This window comes from Cloeon dipterum, chromosome 2 (genome assembly GCF_949628265.1).
Source record: "Cloeon dipterum chromosome 2, ieCloDipt1.1, whole genome shotgun sequence".
NCBI classification, from domain to species: Eukaryota; Metazoa; Arthropoda; class Insecta; order Ephemeroptera; family Baetidae; genus Cloeon; species Cloeon dipterum.
Genome location: NC_088787.1, coordinates 23,577,807 through 23,604,804, shown reverse-complemented (window position 1 = coordinate 23,604,804; position 26,998 = coordinate 23,577,807). Strand labels below are relative to the sequence as shown.

The window sequence follows — 26,998 nt, the reverse complement described above, 5'->3', positions numbered from 1 at the left end:
TTCTGCCATGAACTTTTCTTAAAACCTTCTCTATAATCCAGTGGATTTTTCCCATACGTCATTATCCCGTCAGTCAAATGAGAGAAACCTAATAAATTACGAAATGGTTCTATTCCGCCCTAAAGACGCACTCGTGGCAGACTTACACTTTTTCTAAAAAGTGTGACGAACATGCAATCGACCTTAACCATCGTGCGCTCATCATCGAGAGACGGCAGCTGCGAGGCGACTCGAACGACCAGCACCAGCGTCTGCAACCGCCGACAGTGCGCAGTGTTTTCGGCCAACGACCGGGGGTCTTCATCTACAGGGTGGTAAAACCGTGGAACGATCTGCCATCTGAGCTCAAGGACTGTTCCGTCGCCGAATTTCCCTCCCTGTGCAAGAAACATTTGTGGCAAGTAGTGTAAAGTGATTTGTGAATTAAATTTGTTTATTGTGTCTCAGTGCGGCAAGAGATCACCCTTGTAATCAATTGGTTTTGCATTATTATTTATTATGCTAGCATTATTTTCCCTTTTTTGCTATATTGTATAATTTTATTTAACTGTGTATTTTTGTGTTGATACGACAAGAATAAGCAAGTAAGTATTTAAGTGAAATTTTAAAATAAAATTATCGTTCTGAACGATATTTAAGTCCCGTTAGGCCTTAGACCTCAGCAGTAGTTTACGTTCAAAACGAAATTATTGCCATAGGGTGAGCTGCAGAGATTTCTGAACTAATGGCCGGCAAAAACGTCCGACTGCTCATTTTGAGCACACAAAAAAGAGAAACAGTATTTATTCGTGTTTTTTTCCTTTTCCTAGCACTAAATAATTTTATCTTGAAAATAAACTGTATTGTAATTAAATACAAGAGAGCTCTAAAGTCCTTAATTCTTTCACAGACTAACGGCGAGTGTGAACGGTTTGAAGTGAAGTGCATGATAAAATACTCTCCCATTTTCTGCATCTTTGGCGCAGTTTCCTCCCCGACTGCTGTGAATAATTACTGGCTGCCGACATAAATTACGCCGCACCGCGCGCTTGTTTGTTTTGCATGCAAACCGCCGACCTGCCTCAAGATTATCGCGGATCGGCGCATTCGTAAAGGGGAGCTTACTGCTGCACCCCCTTGCGCTCTCTGCTGCTGGCTCGAGGGCTATTTTTCTGCCGTGGAAAAGAGAGCGAGCGAGTGACTCCTCTGTGATTTGCGTGGGCGGAAAATCAAAGCTCAAGGGAGCTGCTTCAAAGCTCTAACTTCCCTGGAAAAGGCTGTAAAATCGCTTTGTCCAGTACTGTTTGAAAAGGGTGCCGTTTAGCTGTGTATTTTTATACGAATTTTATAATAGCATTTAGAGAGCCAGTGATGAATCATAGTAAATAAATACATCAAGGGATTATTCTCTGCACAATCCTCTATCATATCTTTTTACTTTTTCTATCAACTGTTAATTTTCCCCAACACTTTTCATTTTTAATTTCCATGGAAAAATATGATGAAATGCTATAAGGAATATATTTATACTGTGTGGCAACCCCTAAAACGCCTGACAATAATGTTAAGGTGGACATCGATTAATTATTAAGTGATTGTTATCATCATCTGATATTTAAAGAAAGAAGAATATTTATTTAGAATCTTTAGAGTCTTTGGAAGAATTAACTGCTGGTGCTCATACAGCTGCACAGTCATGTACACATTATCATGCAAACAAAATTTATGCAGTGTTATAGTCGATGAGAGTTCGATTCAATTGCACTTACTAACATCGTAAGCACTCATATATTTGTTCCTGTCTTGAGGCTGCAACAGAAAAGGTATTTCTTTTAAGTCCAATCTAATTTGCATGGTAAATTTTCTTTTAATAAGTGTTATTTACAGTTAAAATCAATACATACTATACATTACTTGTTTTATGTTGGCAAAAAATGCAAAGCTATCCTGGATAGACACATTTTCCCTATTTTTACCACAGGAGATTTCTGCATGCCATTTTGCTGTGACCGAATAGCTTTTCACTAGAGCATTATTTATAATTTGCATTCCAGTTGACCTTAGGAGCCTCTGCATTTAGGCTTGCATTATGGTAAAGATTAACAAATATAATAAATCAAAAATTGAATTTAATGTTTTGAGAAAAGTGTCCTTTGGAATTTGTTCCACTTATCTGTTAAATAATCACAATTTGGTTTGACATTTTTTATGATTCCGCTCTTGGCTACGTTTCGGTGGTTGCGTTTTATATTTTAGTGTTTATGAATAAGGGTCAGTGTCGAGGGCGTTTTTCATATTCACATGATATGCATGCAAGTTGACCTGCTTGGAGCTGCAAAGTTCAGAGAAAACATTAGCCATGTTGTGTGTTATTGTGTGAGCGCTGCGGCAATATAAACCTAATAGCAGAGTACTTATAATAACACGTTGTGCTTGTTTTATTGATGTTTGGCCAAAGAATTAAATGAGAAACAGTGTTGCGAGTCGAGCAGAGCGTTTTCATTTTTTATGCACGCCATAAACGTGTATGGGAAAAACTAAAAAACGTCCATGACTGATTTTTTTTTGGGTGGAAACTTGTCAACATGAATAGCAATTATTAAACTTTATTTTTGGCTTCATTAAAATGTCACTTAAAATGAGTATTTTACTTTGCTATTTTACTCTACATTTCAGCATTGCCCTCCTGCGCATCTTATCACGTTGCTTCCCTGGAAATCGTATCCTTCTTGTTGTTCTCTTTCTTGACAATGTATAAATAGCACAAATTTGAGAGTTAACATATCCATCAATATGTAATAACCAATCCATTTATATATTCATTAAAACATTTTTACTACTGCACTGCGTTGCAAGATATTGCCTGTAATTGTTAATCTTTTTTTCATTATTTCCCAGCTCTCTATGCTCATTCTTGCATTATCATCACGTAATTATACGTAATAATTGTAATACAATTTGAACAGTTGGCTCTATAATGCTATTATATCTCCATATTCAATTTCTGATTCTCAGAATAAACTCAGACCGACACATTACAAAAGCTACGGTCTTTGCGCGATAACATTTCCTAAAGAAAGAGGCTCTCAAACTGCTGGGGAAAACAACAGGAGAGACTGGGTGATTAAAATTAATAGTCTTAATTGCCAGCTTTGAGCTGCATACACCACGGAGAAATATATTCAGTTTTTGCGTCTGCAGAGAGATATAAATCCGGGGCGTCTTCTTCTACGCTCTACCCTCGCTCGCAGAAAGTGGCGTCGTTGTTATTATCAAGTGAAAGGCGCGTGGGCGGATATTTCGGGCATTATTCGAGTTAATATTCAAGAGAGGCTGCGTGCCTATTTAGCAATTACACGCGTCTGCTCCCTCTGTCTTTAATAACCGCTTCTCCACGTGCAGCTAGGCAAGGAGACATTTTAATTGCTCCGCCTTTTCACATTAACAAAGCTTTTTACGATGACATTTTTCTCCATCCGCCATGATTAATCGTTATGAATATTAAATATCGCGAGCGGGCGCGCGTCACGCAGCAAAGAAAAATGCCGCCGCTCCTGTTGACTCTGCCTCTCCACTTAATTACCCCTTGCACCCCCTTTCTCTCCAAAAGAGCATTTTTCATTTCAATTAAGCTTTATTTCGCAGTTCACCTATAAAATTTTTCTCAAAATATTATTCAAAGCTAGGTGATTTCCAGGACCTTTCACCTCTGAAATTTTTAAACTTTTTTTAGAATTTAGTGGCGTTAAAATTGTAAAATATAATTGCAAGATTTTTATTCATCAAGCGTTTATGTGAGCTCGATTTTTTTATCAGACAAAGTAAAGTCTTGTCGGGCTGTGCCTTTCTAGATGTGCAGAAGGAACTGCCCCCAAAATTGTAGATTTATTTTTTATTAAAACAATCACATAAATTGTTTAATACATTAGCTTCTTCATTTTAAAATTTTATTTTTGCGCCTTATAACTTATGGAGCTTCAATTGTTTTTAATTAATTTTACTTTCCGCATAAATGAATATTTTGCACAACTAGCAAATATGAAAAGCACGACTCTCCAGATGAAATCATTCGGTCGTTTTATCACTCTTGTCCTCGATCTGAGTCACATAAAGTCTTTCTCTCCGTTTTTCTGTTCCTTTGTTACGACAAGCGAATTTTCGATTGCAGCGCTTTGCCACATCTTATTCCGCATTTGAGTTCTGGTTCACAGCAATATTCGATATACACATTTTCCACAGGTTTGGCCGATTTTCCAACCGATCGCACCCACATGCGTTTATGCAAACCCAATTTTCTGCCGAACAAAACGCGTTGGACTCGAATCTCTCAAGTTTAATCAAGCGGAAGCTACGCGCATCTCTGAATGTTGTTTTGCCTTTTGGAAACACAATTTCGGCAGAGGCGCTTGTTTGCTCGTGATTATTGTTTATGTTGGGAGAGAGCGCGTGTGGCGGCGTCGGCGGCTCGTCTGTCGTCATCTTCACCGCTATCCCGTGACCGACGGCGATACGAGAGGCACAATAAACACGCAATTCACCCTCTTGATAAACCCAAGGAGTCTCTCTACAACTTCGTTCTATGTCTGTGTGTGCTTTGCTTCTTCTGCAAACGCCAGCTAATAAATATGTTCTGTCTACGGACCATTGTTCCCAGTTGAATTAACCTCAAATCTCGCTCGTGCCGACCGACCACTCTTTCGCAGTAGCACCACTTGTGGCCAGCACACATATAAAGTAAAAAAAGATGTCACCGGCAACGCCAGATGTTTCACGCGCAAAATATTGTATTTTTCCCCCCACAAACTGTAATAACAATATGTTTACTGCCGTGAAATCCCCCAATTTTACCCTGTGTTTATAGCTACCTCAATTGCTAAATATTTTATTTATTTATTAAAGGAATGGCAAAATACATAATTGGAAAAACCTAAACTAAGGCTCAGCAGTTCAAAAATAAACATTTTACAGGTAGCATTTGATTTTTCACATTGTGCAGAGTTGTCGAGTTTTATGATGAAAGAAAATTAATGTGAAAGTTAAGTTGTAAAAGAGCAAATCTTTGTGGAATGAGTTACAGTCGAAAAAAATATTATACAGGTAAAAGAAGCAAAAATTGTCAATGAAGGGGACCTTCAGAGTTTGACTGCTTTTAAATTGGGAACCATTGTAACCTTCTTAAAATCTTATTTAATTTAATAACAGTGGAGTTACCCCGTCCTACGAAATGCAAGTTGAGAGAAATCGAAATATGCCAAACCAAATGTTAGTTAAGAGCGTTAAATTTCAGAGAAAATTATATAACATTCCCCTATATGTTCTATATATTATTTCAAAACGTGCGAACAATCAACTTCCTCTTTGATAATGAAGCTTACAATGCAAATTATTTTTAATTTTTGTTGATTAAGATTAATCAACTTAAAGAGGAATGATACTGGAAAAGCCTGGAAAATGCTTGTTGCCAATGCAAAAACTCATCCCTTAGGATTCAGTTAAAGCCTAAATTGACCTAAGGAGCGCTGTAATTTTTTGAGAAAATTGGCTTGAAAGTTAGCGTGCTTTTCAAATGGCAATGGCTGTCTCCTTACTTGAAATCCGATTTAATTTCAAAACCAAGAGTTTCCCCAATAGGTGGCATACACCGTTGAACAGATCTCGACGAGAGGAATCGGAATATGCCAAGAAAATGTTTTCGAGCACTGTAAATTTTGAAGAAAATTGGCAAAATTTGAATTTTTATTGTAGGAAGGTCATTTTTTTATCATTGCAAATTGTTGAACAAATTGTTTATCGGTCAATTGTTTAAGGCATCCAAAAATTTAAATAATTTTCAATTGTTGCCCAGTATCATTCCACTTTAAAACGAGGACGTTACAATGTCCTTGAGCATTATTTGTAATTGATTAAATGGTTTGCTATAATTTGACTGCATAAAAGATGAAAGTTTGCAAACACTGAAAATAGTCTGTTTCGCCCTGTGGCTTTTTGTGTTTGCTTTTTCCTTTCAGCCAAATTTGAGCTTTTTGTGTAGTGTCGCTCTGTGAATGTAAATAACATATACATTTGTGCGCGGTTGAGCAGTTTTTATCGGCACATGAACGGCGCAGAATTGTAAATTTCGGCCCTAATTAGTCATGGCAGCGCGGCAGTAGTGATAAAATTTATTCATGCATCGCTCTACAACCATCAGTCACAATATTATGTGTACGTGTCCGGCTGGAATGCTTTCGTCCTTTGTCACCGCGCGCACGCACACACGCTACAATCGAGTTGAATTCGATTCGGACTACGTAATTTAATCGAAAAATAGCTATTTTTCTCCGAATATCCAGCAGTGATAAAAATTCCGCGACTGGTGCGTCAAAAGGGTGAAAATGTTGTTGAAAAAAACGTAAATCCATGTTGAACGTTCATTTAACTTTTACTCAAACGACGAATCTTTTTGTATAGTTTATGTAACGTGTAGGTAATGCTTGCAATAAAATATTTATTAACTATTTTAAATCATTTTAAAATATTATTTACTTGTCACAGTTCAAATTTTACCGGATAATGATAGCATTTATTATATGTATTTTAATGTACTTTAATCACGCAATCACTTGCATAGTATTGTTTTATTTTTTACAGATTATAATTCGATTATACTGGTAAAGCATGAAGTCAGCAAGTGACGACGCCATTGAGTAGCTTTAAACTAATATATGTTTGAAAACATGGCTGATTTGTCCGCTAATTAATCCATCAAGTATAGAGTTTGCTCTTTTTTACATCTTTTTGATAAGCCTTTCAACTTTTATTAGTTCAAGGATAAATATTCAAATACATTTTATTTTCAAGGGTAAAAACTTAGTCCCTATTTCATGGAAGCCATTTTGTTTCAAAGTAACTGTAATGCAATCTTGCCGTACACGAAGAAACTTAAAAATATATTTAAATTCTTTAAATATATTTTTTCTAGTATTCCAACTAGCTTATTAATTGTTTTAGATAAACTTATCTCAATTTCTTGGCAAATGAAACATCAAGCTATTTAGTTAGGACTATTTTCTTTCCTAAGTCCTGAATTTTTTCAAGACTGTACAAGTACTACAAACTATGGTAGCAAATGAATAAAATAATCAGTTCATAAACATTTTCCTTCGCTTTTCAACTAGATGTTCAAAGGAGGAAAAATATATAAAATTCCGTAATGAGTCACTTGGATATATACAACGATTGGAACAAAAATAGCTGCTGCTTTTTGTAAAACATGAACAGAGCAACTCGAGACTCTTTGAGGCACAATTTCGATTGCAAACGGAGGAATTTAAAATCCCAGCTGAGTGTTTTGGGTGGAAATTGTGCGAGCGAAACGGGACAAAGAGGGCATAATTGCGCGTCGGCGGTGCGGCGGCGGCGAAGGGAAAAAAGCAAACTGCCCGCAATCACGAACGCGCGCGGCGATTGTTACAGGCGCATTACTATGATTATCGGGAACACGTGGGGGGTGGGATTTGGTTCTTAGCCTCCCTTGCTGCCTGCCGCTGCTGTGTGTATGTGTGCAGTGCGAGAGCCGGAGAGCTAGCTGCTTTTATAGAGTGTGCGCCGCCGCCGCTGCAAATTCAGTCGGCACGCTCGAGCCGGCTTTGCTTTAGTGCTTGTGTGGCGATCATCGCGCGCGCACGCAATTCGCACCCCTTCTCTCCTTCCTTGGCGACGTCGCTCGCCCGCGCGCCCGTCCGTCTGTCTTGTCATTCATCCCCCGACGTCTGCTGCAACATGATCGGCCCGCTGCTGATGCTGCTCGTCCTCGGACAACAGGTCTATGCGCACCTTGGAGGTAGGAAATTGTTTTCTCCACACCACACACTCCTACGATATTTGCAGTTTACTGAAATTTTAGATTTTTATTGCCATTCACAACTATACCATCAGAAGTGGGTGAAGTAAATTCCGGGTAACTTTCTTGTATGTTGGGAAACTTTAATTTTTGAAATTTAACTTTTTTCATACTCAATATAGCTATTTTGGTATTCGTGCAATCACAAATTTACTTTTGTGATGTGATAACTGAAGATTCCAAGATGGCTAGTAAAATTTTATGATTCCTCGACTTGGGTATTATGGGGAAATAGAATAGAGTCGTTACTTTTGACTCGTCAAAATATTCTATTAAAATTACAATATATATTTTTTAATTTAAAAAACTTCTCCAAAGAAACGGCAAGATTTGAAATTATTCAGTTGAAAATTTAAAGGGTTGCTTGAGCTACAACTCTCCTCTCATATGAGAATATGAAGATAGTATCAGGATTTGAGTCATTCTGCAATGCGAAAAAATTATCTGCTGGTTTTTTACACAAAAATCAGATTGAAAATTCACCAACATATTCAACACACATTAATGTTACTTTCACAAAACGATAGATTCCAAATTAAAATTCCAGAATTTGAAGTTTAGACTTGTGACTTATTTAAAGAACAACTTTTCAGCACCAATCATCAAGAAATATGTTGTTCTTATAATAAAAAGACACAATACTAAACCGCAAATCTTGGAATTTTTATTTTGAATTTATCGACTGTCCGCTTTTCCAAATTCATCTGAAAAGAAAATACAATTTTTGCGCAAAATAAGGTATCAAAATTTCTATTCGGCATTTAAACCAATCATATATTTCCAAATCAGCGACCCTAAAATTGATATTCTTTAATTGTAGAATTATTTTAGGTTTGCCTTTACAAAAATAATCGTGCTTTGGGGAAACAGTTGGAACTACGGGAACCACTAAAATTTTTTATTTCATGCAGTGGATTGTTGGTTTTATACCAGGATTTCTTCGTTGTTTAAGTATCCAATTATTTTGACATCGTTTTTCATTAATTTTAAGACAGGGTGTAATTTTATTTTTAGTTTATGTTACACGTCTCAGGGAAACGATGTTCGCTCAAGAAATCATTGAATTTCCGATTTCAACTTGATTTGATCAAACAATGAACAATTTTTAAAGAATTAGTATATAATGATAGCAAAAGATTATATTTTTTGCAGATAAATTATGAGATTTTGAAATTTTGTTGTTTTTAAAAGCTAAGCAATACTGTTTTTTTTTTACCAAAAGTTGTTTATGGGTAAATTTTTCGATTGAAAATGTAGATTTCTTTAAAAAATGTTGACCCTTTTAATTTATCTTGGAGGCCAAAAGTACCAGCCAAGAAACATTTTCTCGTAGCAATTTTCTTTTATTAGTTTTCCGTGTTGCATAAAATTTGATTTTTTTTATTCTTTAAAGAGCAAAATTTGATGGCAAAAATCGGAAATAACTAGTTAATTTGAAAGACCCAATTTATTTTGCTAAAATGACAAAAATATTAAAATAGCTTTTAAAGTAAGTCTAAGTTTTGCTGCAATTCTTTTTTATCTATGATATATTGTTCAGTATAATTATACATATTTAGGTATTATCTTTGGTGGTTTTGAAGAGCAATAAATTATGGGAAGAAAAAAGACACTTCTTGCAACTATGAATATTTTTCCTTCCTATAGACATATTTGAAAGAGGGCTACACAAAAATTTTACCCGAGTGCTGTCGGGCCAGTTGAAACGCCTTTCGTCCACTTGGTGCAAACGAGATCAATTGGTAGTTTTGAGTGCGAATCCGGCCAAGTGCGAGTGGTTGGTAATTTCATAGTTGGATGCATAAGTGTCCGAAATCACGTTAGACCCGTGCGCGGAGGTAATGCAATTTGAACGCAGTTTTTAATTGAGCACTGGAGGGGCGTCACCGCGCGCAAGGGCCAAAGACGACGACGTCGACGACGACGAGAAAGAAGAAAAGAAGCCGGACGGACGCGCGGAAAGCGGCGTGTAGTACCCGCGACTTACTGCCGAAACAGTACAACAGGAAGACGGAGAGAAGCCGCACTAGTCGATTGTCGTGTCGCGGGCGGAAAGCAAAAGTTGTTTCTTTCTCGGAAATGATTTGACGGTAAACAAGCCAAGCCAAGACAAGAAAGACGGGGGACCGACCCCTCAAAAAGAACGCAGAGACGACGCGGCCACTAACTTTTGCGGTTGAGAAATCAGACATGTTTAGCCCTGGGAGAAAGGAGATTGGATTTCAGCAGGTTTGTTTTCTGTTTAATTAGTCAAGACGGATATCTTAACGAGGAAATTTTACGTTTTTGATAACGCTTTCAAATAACTTAAAAAATCACACCGCCAAAAAATCTAAGTAATTTTCCGAATATATGTTTTTAATGAGTCAATTAAGGATATTTATTTATTGCATTAATCTGTTTGTCTTTGGATATAATAGTCAAAACTGTCCGCTTCAAATCTCAGAACAAAGGGTATTAGTGAGAAAAATTTGTGTTAAACATAATAAAATAGCACAAGACATTACGATTATTTCCACAGGATTAAAAAATCCTTTTTAGCTATTTACTGTGTTCAGTATGGTTTGAATGTTCCATATAAATGTTCATAATTATGATCATTTTATTAATATCATTACCTTGTTTTAAATCTACTTAATTTGATTATATTTTTCCATATTTAGACCGTAGTTTATCATGATCTCGGTGTGTCCAAGAAATCTAATAAATACAATTTTGAAATATTTATTCCAAAACCATTTAACAATAAAAAGTTTTGAATTTGTTGAAAGAGCCCAGTTTCCCGCGGCAAGTCACAATCCCAGAAATAAATGATGCTGATAGGAGTGCAATATTTACTGCACGTTTGCGGCGTCGAGTCGAAGTTGCTTGGCGTAAATTTACGATTTCGAAAGTTCAGTTAGTAAACGTCAAACACGTTTGTGCAGTGCAAAGTTTTTCGCTCATACACGGCCAACTGTGGGAAAGCAACGCGCCACTTTTCCGGGTCGTATGCGGCTTGACAGTCGCGTGTGCATGTGTTCCGAATACGCGCAGTTTCCAACTTTCTTCTTGGAACCAGAGCTGGAAATAAGTTCATTAAGGTCGACAAAGGCATGTGAGAATTACTGGATTTTTACAATTCTCCACGGCCGACGCTGCGCTCACGGCTCGGCGTGGATAAATGAATGCCAAACACACGTACGCCGTTTATAATATTTCGAGTGGCCGAGAGGGATTAATATTGTGTGTTTGATTTTTTTCTCCATGTCGAGAGAGCAAGAGCTGGGCTCGATAGCACCAGTTTCCCCGCAGCTGCACAACAATAAAAGATGAGAGTAATATGAAAATAAAGAGCTGGAGCGAAGAGGGCCGATATGATTTATATTTTATTACATTCCGTGCGTCCTTTCAAAAATTCCGTTTCTGCTGAGGCAATTAGATTTTAGCCCTTTCTTTCTGTGCAAATGCCTCCAAATTGTCCGCTCCAGTCGCAAAGGCGTGCAACTGGAAGCTCGAGCCAAGGTAACCTAGTACCCGGAAGAATTGAATTTGGATCTCAGAGGCAGCCTCTTTTGATCCGAAAATAGCAGTTTCATAAAACTTTAAAGAGTCTGGATGGCATTAAATAACTAAAATTATTATATTTGACATCCTAAACAATGCCTGGTTCTTACGTTAATAAGTAATTTATTATTTGTTAAATAACGGCAATATACGGCGACAGCAAGTTGTAAATTGCACTACTTCATATATATTTTTCTTGTTTAAATTAGAAAAGCAACACGCGTACCACGCGTACAAATTTTGATCAAATAAATAGTAAAAGCGTTTTCATACAGACTCGTCTGCTGCCGTTGAACCATATGAAGAGGATAAACTCGACAGGTGAATTGAGTTTACTCATTAAATATGAGAGACAATCATTCCATATCACATAAAATCACATAAGTATTATTTTTTATTTTGTTCAAACTAATTTGATATCAATTAATGTAATATCACGAGTACGACAAAATCTAACATCAATTTTTTCTAGAAATCATCACTGAATGAATCAAGATGAAAGTTGTTTTTGCTTTAAAATCGAGCTAATCCGAGTACAAATAGCAAACTGGTGTAAGAACTTGTGAAAATTCGTCTCTCGTCGCTTTCGCAGTCGCTTTTCGCCTTTTTGGGCGGCGAGAGGGATTCCCATTAGCACCAAGTCCGGGGTACTATGTGTGTTTGTGCCCGTCGGAAAACAGCTGAGGGCTTATGCGTCGGGATTACGCCGGCACTCATGCAGTCATTTGAGTTGAAGTGATTTTATTAAAGTAATTAAGGGAGATTTCAATTATTTACGCACACGTGAGCACGCAGGCCGGCGAAAAAGGGTTGTTCGCCGGCCGGCCGGCTTAATTGACAGCAACTTGAGAATCATTAATAAAGATTTCCCTGCGGGAGTTTTAACAACGTTCGCCTGGGCTGTACATATAATGAGCCCGTACGCATTCCTTCTGCTGCTGCCAACACGCAGAAATCCACACCGACGCTCCAAACTGACCTCGGAAAACATGCAAATGCCGGTGTTTTCCTCCAAATTTAATTAAGCATTGCTGGCTATGCGAAACGGACCGAATATGTTTTGTTTTGTTTTATGTAGTACATAAGAAATAATTTTGATCTTGTATTTATTAAAATAACCAGAACAAAAAGTTCACCACCATTACCACCTTTCAATTTAATTTGTCCTATGCTAGCAAACAATACTCATTAAAACATTTGGAAAAAAATGTTATCGAATGTTAAAGACCGTCTTTGACGAAGTTTCTGAGCACACCAATCGGTTCTTGAGGGTCGAATTAGGTAAAGTAGGTATTTTTGCTGGCCAAAAAGCCCAGCGCGACGTGCGTAGAACAAGCTTGGAAAAAAGAAGGAGAACTTTTTTTATCGCCAAAAATATGAACCTATATGCGACAACTGCGCATGCCTCAGAGCTGGTGTAGCAGAGGAGAGGTGTCACGTCAGCCGCTAGCAGCTGGCGGTTGATGTGTGCCAGCTCTGACGCATGCGCATTTTTCAAATTTAGGTTCATATTTTTGGCAGTAAAAAAATTATATTTTGTGCTACGCACCTCGCGCTGGACATTTTGGTCGGATATATAAAATATCCACTTTACCTAATTCGACCCTCAACAATCGATTGGTGTGCTCAGAAATCAGAAACTTCGTCAAAGACGGTCTTTAAAAAACTTATTTGAAATTAGCTTTGTTAAAGGCATATAATTATTTTAAAACTACTTTTAATGTCTTTCTGCTGTGACAATGAGTATTTTCATATGTAGAAAAAATTTAGTCTTGCAATATTTATGAAAGTAATATGTACTAAAAAAGAACAAGTTGGTTGGAATAAGAAGTCTCTTTTTCAAACGTACTTCATCAGTTCGGCCTGGTGATAAAGTTCAAAATCAAATATTTATTTTCCAATGAACTGACAGAAGAGTTTTTTTATGGAAACCACTTAAAAATATGAATCGAGTGAAATAAACGAGCCAAGAGAGAAATCAGCTCAACATAGAGTTCGTCCCTTCCGCCGTTTGCATCAAAAAGTACGCAGATGCAACTGGAAAGGCATTCCTGCTCTCGGTCCGTTTCTTTTTGAACGCAGCCGACGTTTGAACTTTGCGGCAGTGGACGTCAGAAAAACCGTGAAATGTGCGTTGGCTGCTGTGCAAGCTGAGAGGAAAGAACATTTTTGCTGCCGGCAAATCCGCAATTTCGCCGCTCGCATAATATTGGTCAACCAAGCTGCATTTTCCAGCCCCATTTGCGTGCACACTCGAAAGCCAACTCTTTCACTTCCACCCGCGCGCGAACGCAGCAAACAGTCTCCGAGGCAAAAACGCAAAATGCACCTCTCAAGAGCACTTGTGTGTGCATGGCTGTAATATCAAATTTGCTAGCTGAACTTCCAAGTGGAGCGGAATTTGATTCTATCCCATGCAGTGCATTCCACTCGCACAAGAATTTAGCGTTCAATCAACCTCAAAAAGTAGGTTGACAAGTTTCTGAGGTAATCGAAAGTGTTTTCTGCGTGAACAACAGTGTGTAAAATTTATCTTTTGACCAAAAGTTGATCCATAAATGTCAGCTTCGTGGAAACAATCGTTTCTCCCTTAGGAGTTAGTCATATTTGTAGTTTGAAATATAGTTTTGGTATTTATTTGTTTCAATAATATTGTTCTAAATAGGTATTCATTTTTGAAATGTATATATTTTATATAATAATATAATATTTTCATTGAACACAAGAGAGAATTAGAGCTACCAAAATTTTAATTCGGGGTTGGAAGCGTTGATAAACATTGATGACCAAATTAACTCAAACAGAATTTCTATTCAGCTAAATTTCACCGCTCTAATTACGATGAATGGCAACATAACAACAATTAAAGCGCGTTTTGACACAGAATCTAATTAACGAGGAAAATGAATTCGACACAGCAGACAGCCGCGTGTGGTAATTGCATCGCACTCTTTCGCGGCAATAATTCACGTTGATTATCCGGCGGGTGGCTGCGTCGTCGTCGTGCAATTCGGATTCCGCAACAGCTGTTGTGCTGATTAATGTTGTTGCAAGTGATTGCGACAGGTCGTGCAAATTGAAAGTGACGAGGGTATATCGCTCGTCTGCATGCGTCCGACGAGTCAGTTGCCTTTAATTGGCGCCTAACCCGCCTTAATACGCCCCCACCCCGCCCCACTCCGGTCCTCTTCTCATCCTTTGAAGCCGCGATGATTTACGCAAGCCCAAATTCAATTCCGCTCTCGATTACTTTTCGCCTTCGGTTTGACGGTGAAAAGTCGCCCATTCATTCTTTTTATTCACGCTCGAGAGGACTCGGATGCATTCCAATCAGATATCTGTTTTTTTTTCAACTCAAACACATGTTTTAATTGGGTTTCTTTTTTTTTCTTTAACTTATTGTTTGCGAAAGCTAAAATTTTTACTGGGAAAAATCTGAATATATAAATATTAAAGCACAGAGTTCGAAAAAAAATGGCAACAATGCAAATCAATAATAATTTGAAACGTCTCATGTCAACCCCTTCTACTCTCCACTTTGCTTTAAATTTTTAAATTAATTCAGTACCGCACTATCTGCAAAAGAGGAAATAAAATTAAATAAAGTTCCCCTTGATAAGCCATAGCTTGCGTTTAACACCATTTAGGACCGCTTATGCAACCGGTTTGGCAAGGCGGCGTAGCAGGTTGCCTATACGTTTTAATTATTTACGGAGTGGAATCTGCGGCGCGAGGTGCGAGCCTTGTTATGCTCTCACAACAATAGTCCCCGCGGCGGCACTCAATTAATTAACTGCGTCTGCCGCTGAACTAATTCGTTAACCAATTGAATAATAGAAATGCACACACACACACACACACACACACACACACACACACACACACACACACACACACACACACACACACACACATAACGCGCGCGCGGCTCCAAATAGGGCGGAGAGTGGGGATTTCAGGCAACAATTGAGGGCCGCTCAAGGGTGAGAAACGCACGGACAGACAGACAAACGACTCACTCACAGTGGAGATAATTGCGCGCAGCAAATTAGCTCGCGCGCGGTATACCGCTTGTTTATTTAAGGTTGCAAATGACTGCCAACCGGACGGGTAATAGTCCTAACAGAGACCACCTGCACACAGGACTGGACAAAACACTTATTTGCTATATGCTGGAGGATAACTCCCAGACGGAACAGGAAGTTCATCAATTAAGGCTGCAACCAGTAGCCGAAACTAGAAGAGAAATATGGACAAAATAAACAGCTCGCTACACACCGAGGAAGCTGCATTAAATTTCTTCTGTCAATTATGACAACCTCGCGTGCTTCTGCCTTCATTGGTATCTATACAAAATTAAAGAACCATCCTCGTTTGATTACAAAATGGACCAAGAACAGAAGAACGTGGATGAAAATGTGTCAACAAACCAAATAAAATTATAATACAGTTAATTTTTGTCGACGCGTAAATCGTAAAATATGTATCAAATGAAATATTTCAAGTAGGTTCTTAATGTAAAAGTGATGAAATATGTTTGTGCAATGCATCTAATATTTGATTTTCAACTGCGTAAACTGGTGGCAATTCAAAGCAGCAAAATGTTTGGATTTGGACGGGCCCAAAAGGGAGACGGTTCTGCGTTTCAGAAGCGTATTGACATACGGTGCGTGAAACACGCTCCTGAACATCTGTTTGCGGCGCCGTAAATATCCTTCTCAGGTGACCGGCTAATTTTACAGCCCTGAGCCCGCATCGGCCGCTCATAAAAAGACTTATTATGGTAATTCCCGCGGCCGCTGGGTTACGGCCGCCGCCTTTATTATCGCCGAATCGAAATTGAATTTCAGCCGGATAATAACTCACCGGTCGGCCTCCGGGGTGTTCCGTGTCCCGCGGCCACTCGTAAAAAACCGGCGTTCGCACTTAAAACGGACCAATTTGCGGCCGCGGATGCGTCTCATTCCTCGTTTCGCGTTCGCTCGCGTGCTCTGCCGTTTTAACACCCTCTGCTCCGCACCGAATCAAATAAAATTTACTCCGCTTCGCTGGATTACTCACGACTCCTACACTCCTACAGCCTGAATTAGGTTTCTTCGGGGATCACAGGAAAAGAACTTTCCAGCGGCCAATTTAATATCTTCCCGCTCTTATTGTTTAATTTTTATGGATTTGAATTTTCCTGTAAGAGCCCCTAATCTCTTATTCTATTATTGGAATTGAAAGAGTAGGTAATTCCCCATACAATGTGAAATATGACAAGTTTTTATAAAAGGATTAAGATATCACAGTGGGTGTTAGCAACATAATCCTATAGCTCACATTGTATTTCCAGGAATAGAAATATAATGAGAATTAAAGGATTATTAGAACTTTACTCAAGCTCCAATCTTTTCTGACACAATTGAGTTAGTTAAAATATTAAATTTAGATATTTCATGATTTAGAAAACAAACATCTCATTTTGGCGGAGAATATTTATTTGTTGGAACAATTCAGAAGAGAATTATCGGCTGGTTTTTTAATACGACGTGAAGACGTTTATATATTTAGGAGGTAAATAGATTAAAAATTTCATTATAAGGAGGTACAATAGAAAAAAATTTAGTTACAGAAGTATCAAATTTATAAAAATAAAATTAAAAAATTTTCCTATTTGTGTATTCTTCATTCAAAGTCGTCAAGGGATGTATAGTTTGAATTTTATGTGCCAAGCTGATTCTTGCGAAAGTGGTCCAAATTCGCCGTCAGTGAACTTTAGCGGTTGCGGTGATTGGCATACGTCTTTGTCGGTGGCGTAAGACACAGCTACAGCGATGATTAATAACACGGAGCGTACGGTTTAATAAAGGCCTCTGCGGGATTATTTAATCTCGAGCGGCGGAGTTCATTTCACCCCGGCTGTGCGATATACTTACGTATCCAGCACAACAAGCAGCGACCGAAGCATAATTCACCGCGCGCATTGTTGCAATATAAGCAAAAGTGACTTCGGGTCTAATTTGCTTACGCCACACGCTTGGCCGCCTTTAATAATAATTCAGGGGTCAACACACCCATCCCGCGACGGCTGCAGATTTTCACCCGCTCACTCGGTCGGTCGGAAATCGGAGGTGTCACGAAACTCGCCAATCAGAGACTGAAATGAAAACAAACCTATAAAGATTTGCAATCCTGATTACACTCGGCGAAGACCTACGCGGGACTTTCAGTAATCAATTCCAAGTAAATTTTCCTTTTCAAACATCTTGTTATAATTAACTTTTTTGAGTTTTTCCCGAACCTTAAAATTAGAGATAAAATATTCAATGATAAATTTCAGTAAAAGTTACAAAAATTTATCTTGTTAATATTTATCAATACATTCCCCATCATTATTTTGTTCAGAAAATATTGGGAAAGAATATTAAAAAAAATCATGCAAAGTGCTTAAAGTTCTAATTTTTATTATTTATCGTAGGCGAATCCACTTATTTTGACTTAAGAAGAGTTGTTTTTCATCCGTAAATACGACATGATCAAGAGACCAATTTTTTCCTCTTGCTCTTGCGGTTGAAAATTTCTTTTTTATGACAAGGGGGAAAATTTGATTCGATTCCGCTTATTTGGTATGTTTTATAACTACTGTTCCTACGCGCGCGCACTCACACACGCGATATCAAAGAAAATGACGGCGATAAATAATTTGGAGAAAAATGCGGAAAAGCGAGAGGGAAAAAGGGCGGCGATTAATCGTGCTCGTAATGTACGGTTGGCGAACAGAGAACCGATTCCAATGCACTTCTCATTAAGGAAAACCATTCTGCTGTGTGCACTCCTGTCGATTTACCAAATCAATTTCTTTCCCCAGACCAAAAAAGCACTCTTTTCCGCTGCTGCAATTCCCGATGTGTTTCTTTGTGCCAGGAAATCAATTTCTTCGGTCAAAATGATTCAGATTAACACTCTGACTGTCTTTTAGTGAAAACACTTGAAAAACACAAAATAGATGTGTTTCCAGTTGAAATTAATCAATTTAAATAGCATAACATATAAATGGGTCCGTTTACATCGTTATAAGTTTATAAGACTATTAAAAACTTAGTGTTGGATCCATGAAAAATATCCAACCAAAAATAAATGAAAAAAAACTAGGTTAGAGTGATTTTGAGGTGAATTTTGCTTGAATCGCAAAGCAAAGTCGGGATGAACTGGTTTTTCCCAAACAATGGGTGCGATTGAAACCCCTATATTGCAGAGCAAATAAATAATGTGTCTTCATATTTATTAGCCAACTGCTGTGCAATGTGTTTCCAGTCGAAAAACAGACGTTGGAGAAGAGATTATTCGCGTTTTCCGGCGCGTGCACACTGTTCGGCGGGTTTTATTGATTTTAGCTGTTTGTCCACAAATAGTAAAAAATCAGTTTTATAGCTTTTGCGACTGAATAAACAGCTTTGCTCGAGCGCAACTCGACAACAAAATGATATTTCTATCGACGCAAATAATCGAATCCCGGCAAAAACACGCCCATGGTTTCCAGCAATTATTTCAAATGATTCATCGAATTCACTTTGTGAAAGATGCTTTACCACATGGTTGATTTAATGGGAAATTTGCCTCTCAAATTCTACTTTGGAAGGATTGTAAAGCACCATACATCTTTAATGATTTGCCAGAGACGAGATCTGATGAGATCAATAATATTCCCTTTATTTGTTTATAGAAAATTGCAACGCTCTAAATGTTCCTCAATAAAACGATTATTATCCAAAGCATTGACTGCTATTTATTTATTGCTGAAGCAGCAAATTCATACAAGAATAAAGTCAAAACTTCGTATCCTTTTCCCAATGAAAAAAAAAAAAAATGTTCTACCATAACCTTAAAATTCTAGAGACTTTTTTCCTGCATATAAAGCAGACGGAAAAGGGGCTCGTTACGCACGGCTAGTTGAAAAATGGCGATTTGCAAAGGTCGAATTTGGTGCGTCGGTGGCGGCGGTGGAGGCAATTCCCTGGCGACTATGTGGGCAGCTCGTTTCACAATCAATTTAATTTATTATTTGCGTTAGCATAAGAAAGCCGGTTGTTTGCCTTAACAAGGCTTAAGTAGCCGTTATTACCTACCGGCAACCTTTGTCCGTAGCGCAATATTTCATCTTTCACCAGCTGAATAGCGGCTCCCTGTGGACTGCGCCTTATTGAATTTGACCGGCCATACATCATCCATCGGCTGGTCGTCCCCATCCTACCGGCGCTAAGTCAAAGCGGTGATGGATCAAACAAAAAATCGCTACCGACCGCTGCCCAGCAAACATTGCGAAACACGCAAAACCGGGGTGGGAATTTGGGGGTCGAACAAACCCCTCTGGGAAGCACGCACGCAGACAACCACCAGACGGCCAATTATTTATTCCGCGTGCATCGCCCAGAAGTAATTTCGTTAAGTAGAGGGACGCGCATTTGTCCTCTATGCTTCATTTGAAATAGAGGAAAGAAGTGACCTGATAATGAAGACAACCAGTTCTTTCCCAACTGTTTCTTTATCTGGGGAAAATATCCATCATTATACATAAATTTTACTGGTGCACAAATGTGTACAAAAGACTAAAATGTAAAAAGGTAAGTTGTATTTCGTTAAAGGTTTATGCAAGCTCTTTGAGTGAATGAAAAACCATGGATAATATATTATAAGTTACCGCACCTAATCCAACTCAAGAAGATTTTTCCGATTCTCTTATTTTTAATTCTTTTAAATTCAATTTTCTCCTGGTGCACTTTTATTGATACTTTTGCAGCAATCACCTCAAAATTTACGTGCCTCAAAATAGCAAAGGAAAATAAAAGTAAATAAAGAGGTAACCATGACATGCAATGCAAATCAATAGGAAACATGTATTTTCTAGAAAAGCAGTGCCGCACCAATTTCCATTTGACTTAGTTTGTGTCTCATAAATTTAGCAAGTCCAACATAGTTTCTTTGTGTTATATTATATGTTCCAGTCTTAGGAAGATTAAATACAATAGTTCAGTCAGTCACATACCAATTTGAGTGAATGGTGTCTATTCTTGTAGAATAATCTTAGTACTTTCTTGAACCAAGATATCCGTAATAGTTCGCTCTTTATGGCATGGCCAAATGACTTAATCCCTTAAATTATCGTTTGAAGCAAAACATGACTGTCTGCAAAGACTGAAAGAGACGCAATGTAATTTTCATTCCAAGAGCGTCAAATTCTTTATGAATCATTTGCACATAATGGCTTTCTCTCCTCGTATCCTTAACCCTCCGGTGCAAGCATATCTGCGAATTTGGCAAGGAGAGCCCGTTTCGGATTGGCGCAGAGCAAAACAAACAAATTGCCGGGCGAAATTAATAGAAGCGAGAGGGCGAGCGCTGTAGTGCAATCTGCCCTGCTTGTCACCCCCGCACTTTGGGGAGATTTCGGCGGCGAAACGCGGCAATTTTCCACGCCACGGCCGTTTCCCACGCAACGCGGAACACAAGAAAAATGGTCAAGAGCGCTGCGTGTGGTGTTTCGCGGCGAACACGCGCGTGACTTAATCTCTCGGAAAAATTAACAGAAGAAGGAGAAGAAGAAGCGGGCTAAATAAATGTGTTTGCTACTCCGGCTGCTCCCGAGGGGAATTAATCAAAACGCGGCGCGGCAACGGCGATAATGGCCTCATTCAAATGCGGCGTGTTATTTAATTAAATGAGAGTAAGAGCTCGAGCACAATGGCGCGCGCCGCGCAATTATTCACCTGTCCTCGCTCGTAATGCCGTGATTTATACCGAAAACAGCACCTGCCACGCCAACCCCCAATTCCGCCCTCTCGCTGAGCAACTTTCGCTTTACTATTACTAACTAAGTGAAGTCTCTTTCAGCCAGTTTTTGAAAGTAGTCCTTGTGATTCCATGCCTGGCTAAGTAAATATCATGATCAAACAATCAATTACATTTTAAGATTTGTTCAACCTTTTAGGTGATAGCTTTCTTTCGTCGATTAGGAGGTGTAGTTTTTTAGAACGATATTTTTTTAGTTTGAAACAAATTCAATTAATTTCCAAGTGGTTTAAAATATTTTCGTAGAATTTTCGGAATTTTAATTGCATTCGAACAATTTACGCGTCCCCTAACAAAGAGGATACACTTGATTCGTATCAAGCCCGCCATTTCTTGTATGCATGACATATTTTAGCAAAACTCCTTTGTTGTAAATTAATTGACCAGTTGTTATAAACCCTTGATGTTCGAAGCCGCCAAAAGATGGCGTAACCATATACTTTCTTAAAAATTTAGTTTTAAGGCACTTACGCTGTGATTTTAGACTCAATCTAGCTACTGTGCATTCTTCACTTAATATGCTTTCTTTTGACGTGCTGAAAACCAAAATCGGTTAATCCAATCGCCGTTGAATCATGAAATAGGATTTTTTGAAATAACGATTTTTCCCAACTTTTCTACGGTGAATGTCTGGACTGGTTTTGGTTTTCAGCACGTCAAAAGTAAGAATATTAAGTGAAGAATGCGCAGTAGCTAGATTGAGTCTGAAATCGCAGCGGAATTGCCTTAAAACTAAATGTTTAAGAAAGTCTATGGTTGCGCCATCTGTTGGCGGCTTCGAACAAAAAGGGTTTATACAACGAGTGAATTGGAAAAGATATCCGTCCAAAAGAACTTCGTTTTCAATATGGGAAAAACGGTATTTAAAACTACGGAAGACGCTCAACAATAAACACAATTCGCATTGGTATAAAGTGAAAAACACAGTGGAAAGTGGTACGGTCTAATATGACAGCAGAAGTTCCTTTTGCCGCGGGAAATAATGATCGCGTCGCTGACAGTGGCACTCTCGGCATTTTTTTTGCAGACACCATTGTGTGTTTGTTCGAGACAAATTGTCACACTTAAAATGTTGAAAAGTTAAACCGGCTGCTCGGCGCCAGCCGTCACACTGTTTCTTTCTTCAACTTTCTTCTTTCTTTGTGGGCCGCACGCGCGCTATTATGAATGGGCAAACTTTAATTCGCATCCATTGCTTGCCGATTGCAATTTCAAGATGGATGATGGATCCACGGCGAATGATCGATGGCCTATTATTTTGATATAACAATGACACATTCAAATGCACGCGGTAATGGAATTTCGCGGCTGATTTATTTTGTTCGCCCAAGCAGCCAGCCGTGCGCGCGATAAAATCTGCCGCGCGACCGTCGAATTGAAAAGAAAAGGAAAGTTTTAATAGTTGTTCACCGCGCCTTTTATTGCTAATGCACACGTTTGGCATTCGTTGAAAGCTCCGTAACACAGACAAAAAGCAGGCAAAACTTGAAATTGCTCCGCGAGCAAAAAAGAAAAACGACGACATGCACCTCTGCGCAGGCAGACATGCAAAAATGACTCGTCTCGTGATTCCCAGAGGTAAATTGAAAGCAAGGGAAAACATGTTGCTGCAGTTGATTCTCAGACTCGAGTTGCAGCAAAATCAACGCTCATACCATCATATCACTGTTATTTAATAAGGCTGTTTTTAATAGTATCGAGCACGCTCTAGGATTTGAAATGTCTTAGCTGTGCATTAATATTTGTTTTAAAGGTTATACTTTTAATTTACGAAGAGTAAAAAATGTAGACACCTACAATAAATATGATGTCCATCAATAAAAAAGTGCTGCTTAGAGTGCGCTTCGAATTTTAAACACCCATGAGTCATAATCATAACATCACGTTGAACAGGAAATGCAATTATTAACATTAGTCATATTTTTTTTATAAAAGTAACAGATTAATCTCCGGGGTTAATTTGAAATGAGAGATCTTAACTAAAATTAATTTAATTAATTATTGTGAGATATTATCGATTTTATTGTTGATTATTAGCTAAAATTAATTTATTTATGAGTTAATCAACAAAATAAAAAATTGCAATCTGAAAAATCCATCATAGAATAAATCGAAATGATACCCATTTTAGAATGCCTTCAAGTTGTCCTGGGATTTTCCCCCTAAATATAAATTAGGACAGTTGCAAAAGAGCCTTGAAGAAGCTTAACAGGAGTGCCGTCAGTCACAGAAAAGGACAAAAGAGGGTCGAATTTTTACAAAAAAAAAAGTTGTCAGGGATTTTCCAGACGAACGCTCGTGAAAAAGGCGAGAAAGCACCTGCTGGGGAGACATTCCAAGGCGAATTGCAAAAAATTGACACCGGCAAAAAGTGCTTGCACGCGCAATTAAGCCTTCCGGCCGCAAAGCGAGCGCTAAATTGAGCGCGCTTTTGCATTCCTTCCTCGGATCTACTTAATTAAGAAACAAAAGTTAGCTCTGGCTGGCGGTGAGCCACTTTTTACATCCATTCAAGGCAAAAGTCTAATCATGCACAGCCGGCGTCGCTAATTGGATAACGTGCGGAATCAGATGCAATTAGGTGCTAATCATCAACCACCACAATCACTACTGTTTGTTAGTTGATTGCGAAGGACGCTCCTTCTCTAGGGTTACCACGCTAAAAAATAAACTCTCAACTTTACCAACTACATCACAAATTTTCATCCCGTACAGAACTGATATTTGCTTTTTAAAATTTGACTCTTAAGTCAAATATACACGCGGAGAATATATTTTGTTCAATAAGGTCATTGGTGAACACCTGGCCACCCTACTTGGCGTAACCCTCTGCGGCCCCCTTGTGTACCCTCTCAAATCCACGATGCAGTCGACAATTCACTGTCTTATCACGATGACAGACTCGCCGCTCGCATGTCAAGCAGGGAAAAGTAATGGATGTCGAGGCCCCAGAAAGGATACAAAGTGTCACAATCGAGTGATTAAAAAATAACGAGAATTATAGATCATGAAAATATTTTTCAAGCTGACAAAATGAAAATGAAAAGAGACTTTCATTTAAAGTTCATAATTTTTTTCTTCTGCTATATTTGGGATAAATTTCTTAAATTCACAAAAGTAAAAAGAAAGGCAAGTTAAATAAAGAATTTTCCTGAGCTGCAGATTAAATCAGGTTGTTTACGTGTCAAAAGGATCTCTTCCAAGCGTGAAATGCGTTGACATTAATTTTTCTCTTGGCGTACGCAAAAATGGGGCGTTAATTAAGCGGCTGCTTGTTTTCAGCCGAGTGGGAGTTTATCAAGTGGGAGAAATAAATAAATCCGTGCCTAATTAGCACCGAGAGAGAGCGAGATACAAATTATGAATTCATTGCCGGCGAGATGGAATTAAGTAAGCGCGAGAGCGGAGAGAGAGAAAAAAAACGTCGGATTCGGTGTAATTATTCCGTCGGGCCGCTGCGCTTCTCATTTGCATGGCACGGTTATCAGCGTGTGAAAAGGGTGCGTGCAAAACGCGCCACGAATACAAAAGACGCGCAGCGCGTTTCCACTTGAAGTGTCTTTCGCGCAGGAAAGGTTGTGTTTTGTGCCGAGTATGTGTGTGTGTGTGTGTGTTTGCTGAAAATGAGGCATAAATGAGGCGGCACGGGGGCGGCTGGGCGGGTGGGTGTCTCCGCCTCGCTTCATTTGATGCCCTGCTGCTCTCACATAAATGTAGACACGCTGGTTTTGTGAGTGTGCGCTGCTGGCGAACGCGTGTTCTGCATGGCGAGAGAAACAAAAGCACGTGCCGCCAGCCTCGAGATTTAATTTATCACGCTCTTTATCCGATTAGCTGCTCCGCCCAATCTCAGTCCCCTGCTCTCTCGGATTTTCGAATAATTAGTCGCACCACCGTAATTAGGCTACTTTCACTCTGGAATTTGGTTTAACCAGAGATGCAATAATTCGCAGTAAGGATTTTTAATTTAGTCGTTTGTCAGTTGGTCAGAATAGCTTTCAGAAAGACGGGTAAGTCAGTGAATGTGCGTCTAAAATTTGCTCTTCCATCATGGACCACTTTGCAAACAGCCAGTAAGAACGGCAGAGTTCGTAATTTTTAATTTAAACATTTGAACAAAAAATATATGCTTAATATATTTTTGATGAAAAAAAAAACACTTTAAAGTATAGCTATACAGAAACAACAATGGACCCCTTAGCAATAAGGGTGCATGATATAGACACAGGATACATCAACGGATTTAGATCCTGTTATTACTCGATTGTTGGTTCATTATATTATATAATTTACTTTTGTTGTTTGTGTTACATAATCTTTCCAAACAGTCATATTATGAACAAAACTCGGATCAAAAACGCCATCTAAGGTAATGTTGGTTTTCTGTGTCTACCTTTCCATTTTGCAGCATTATTAGCATAACAATTAGTTGATTTAAAACTATCTAGGAATCTAGCATAAATTGTTGTCTAATATGTACAATAGAATGGAATACATATATATTATGTCACATCTCGACCGTGTTTTACCACTTTATTTCGATTCCTCGTCACGATATATCCAACGGTGTAAGGCTTGTGAGGGAGCAGACTAATTTAAGATATATTTAGTATTGAGACAGTGTTCGCCTCTTTAAAATCTTTTAAAAATCTTTGGGCCGACTTTCTCAGAATTTTACGCAACGTAACCAGAAGGCAACCAAGGTAAACTTTAAGATTTAACCTAATTTTCAGACAGTAAGGTAAACATGAATTTTCCTACTTATTTGCACGCAGTAAACATCCCCTTTCATTTCTTGATCGTTGCCGAATTAAAGACATTTATATTTATTGTTATATGCCTACAACAATTTACTAACAAACATTAGATCATTTGTGACAGTCGAAATCGAACAATTTACTTGGAAAAAGCTGGAAACCATTCCAATCAGAGGGGTTTCAAATTAAAATTAAGTTTGAATCCTCAAAATTAAATTTTAAAATTTTTTTGGCTTCCAAATCCAAAAGTATTTTTACATGGTCAAAATGGTTTTCTAGCTGAACCCGCGCTGCAATAGTGCTTATTTTCTGATTTTGCTGCACTCAACTCAATTTAACCACACACATATATGTACTTGGCCTCGCGGAGGAGGGAATGTTTTGCCTATAAGAATAAGCCAAATGCAAAGGGGTAATCCGGTTTGTTTGGCGCGCAAGAGCTTTTTGTAGGTCGCGTGGAGTGCGAAGGGACTGCTCTTCTTTCCCCAGCAGCAGTAGCGAGCGGGAAATGCAATTTGCAGGTTGTGTGTCGCGCGCGCGCCTCTAATTCGGGCGCAATAAGCCTCCGTTATTTTTCGCAGCCGCCGCCGCCATATTTACAGGACGCAAAAGGCCGGGACAAGTTGAATAATAAAAGCATTAGTTTGCAAACTGCTGGTGCATGCGGTACTCGTAAAACTTGAGGCGGCAGCAAATTGTCGGCGCGACGGCCTCTTTCCCCGACTTTTCCCGCTCCTTGCAAAGTGCACACTCACCCACCCTCTAATTCCTCTTCGGCGGCGCCGCGGCAATTAACCCCGCACGAGTTTTGAAAATTGCAGCTCGGCAAAAAAATCTAGCTTGGTAATATGATTCTGTCTGCAACCCAATGGTTGCAGTTAATGAAAATAACTAATCGCAAGTAAGATTTTAAACCAAGAACACACAAAAATTAAACTGGTTTAAAAAAACTGATTTTTGGCAACTTTTTTATTAATTACTTATTATTTAGACCTCTCGTACTCCT

The 26,998-nt window shown here is 38.6% G+C and overlaps 1 protein-coding gene across 5 annotated transcripts in view; it reads left to right on the top strand.

The window, feature by feature from the left end:
- Positions 1–7,587: 7,587 nt before the first annotated feature.
- The window catches only part of DIP-eta (Dpr-interacting protein eta), a 114,099-nt gene continuing 94,688 nt past the window's right edge, over positions 7,588–26,998 (top strand). The window contains exon 1 of one of the 5 annotated variants that reach the window (XM_065478533.1): positions 7,588–7,801. In XM_065478533.1, coding sequence (XP_065334605.1) covers positions 7,741–7,801 — 61 coding nt within the window. In that variant the 5' untranslated portion in view covers positions 7,588–7,740. The remainder of the gene's footprint in view (positions 7,802–26,998) is intronic. The other 4 variants (XM_065478532.1, XM_065478531.1, XM_065478528.1 and 1 more) reach the window with 4 other exon arrangements.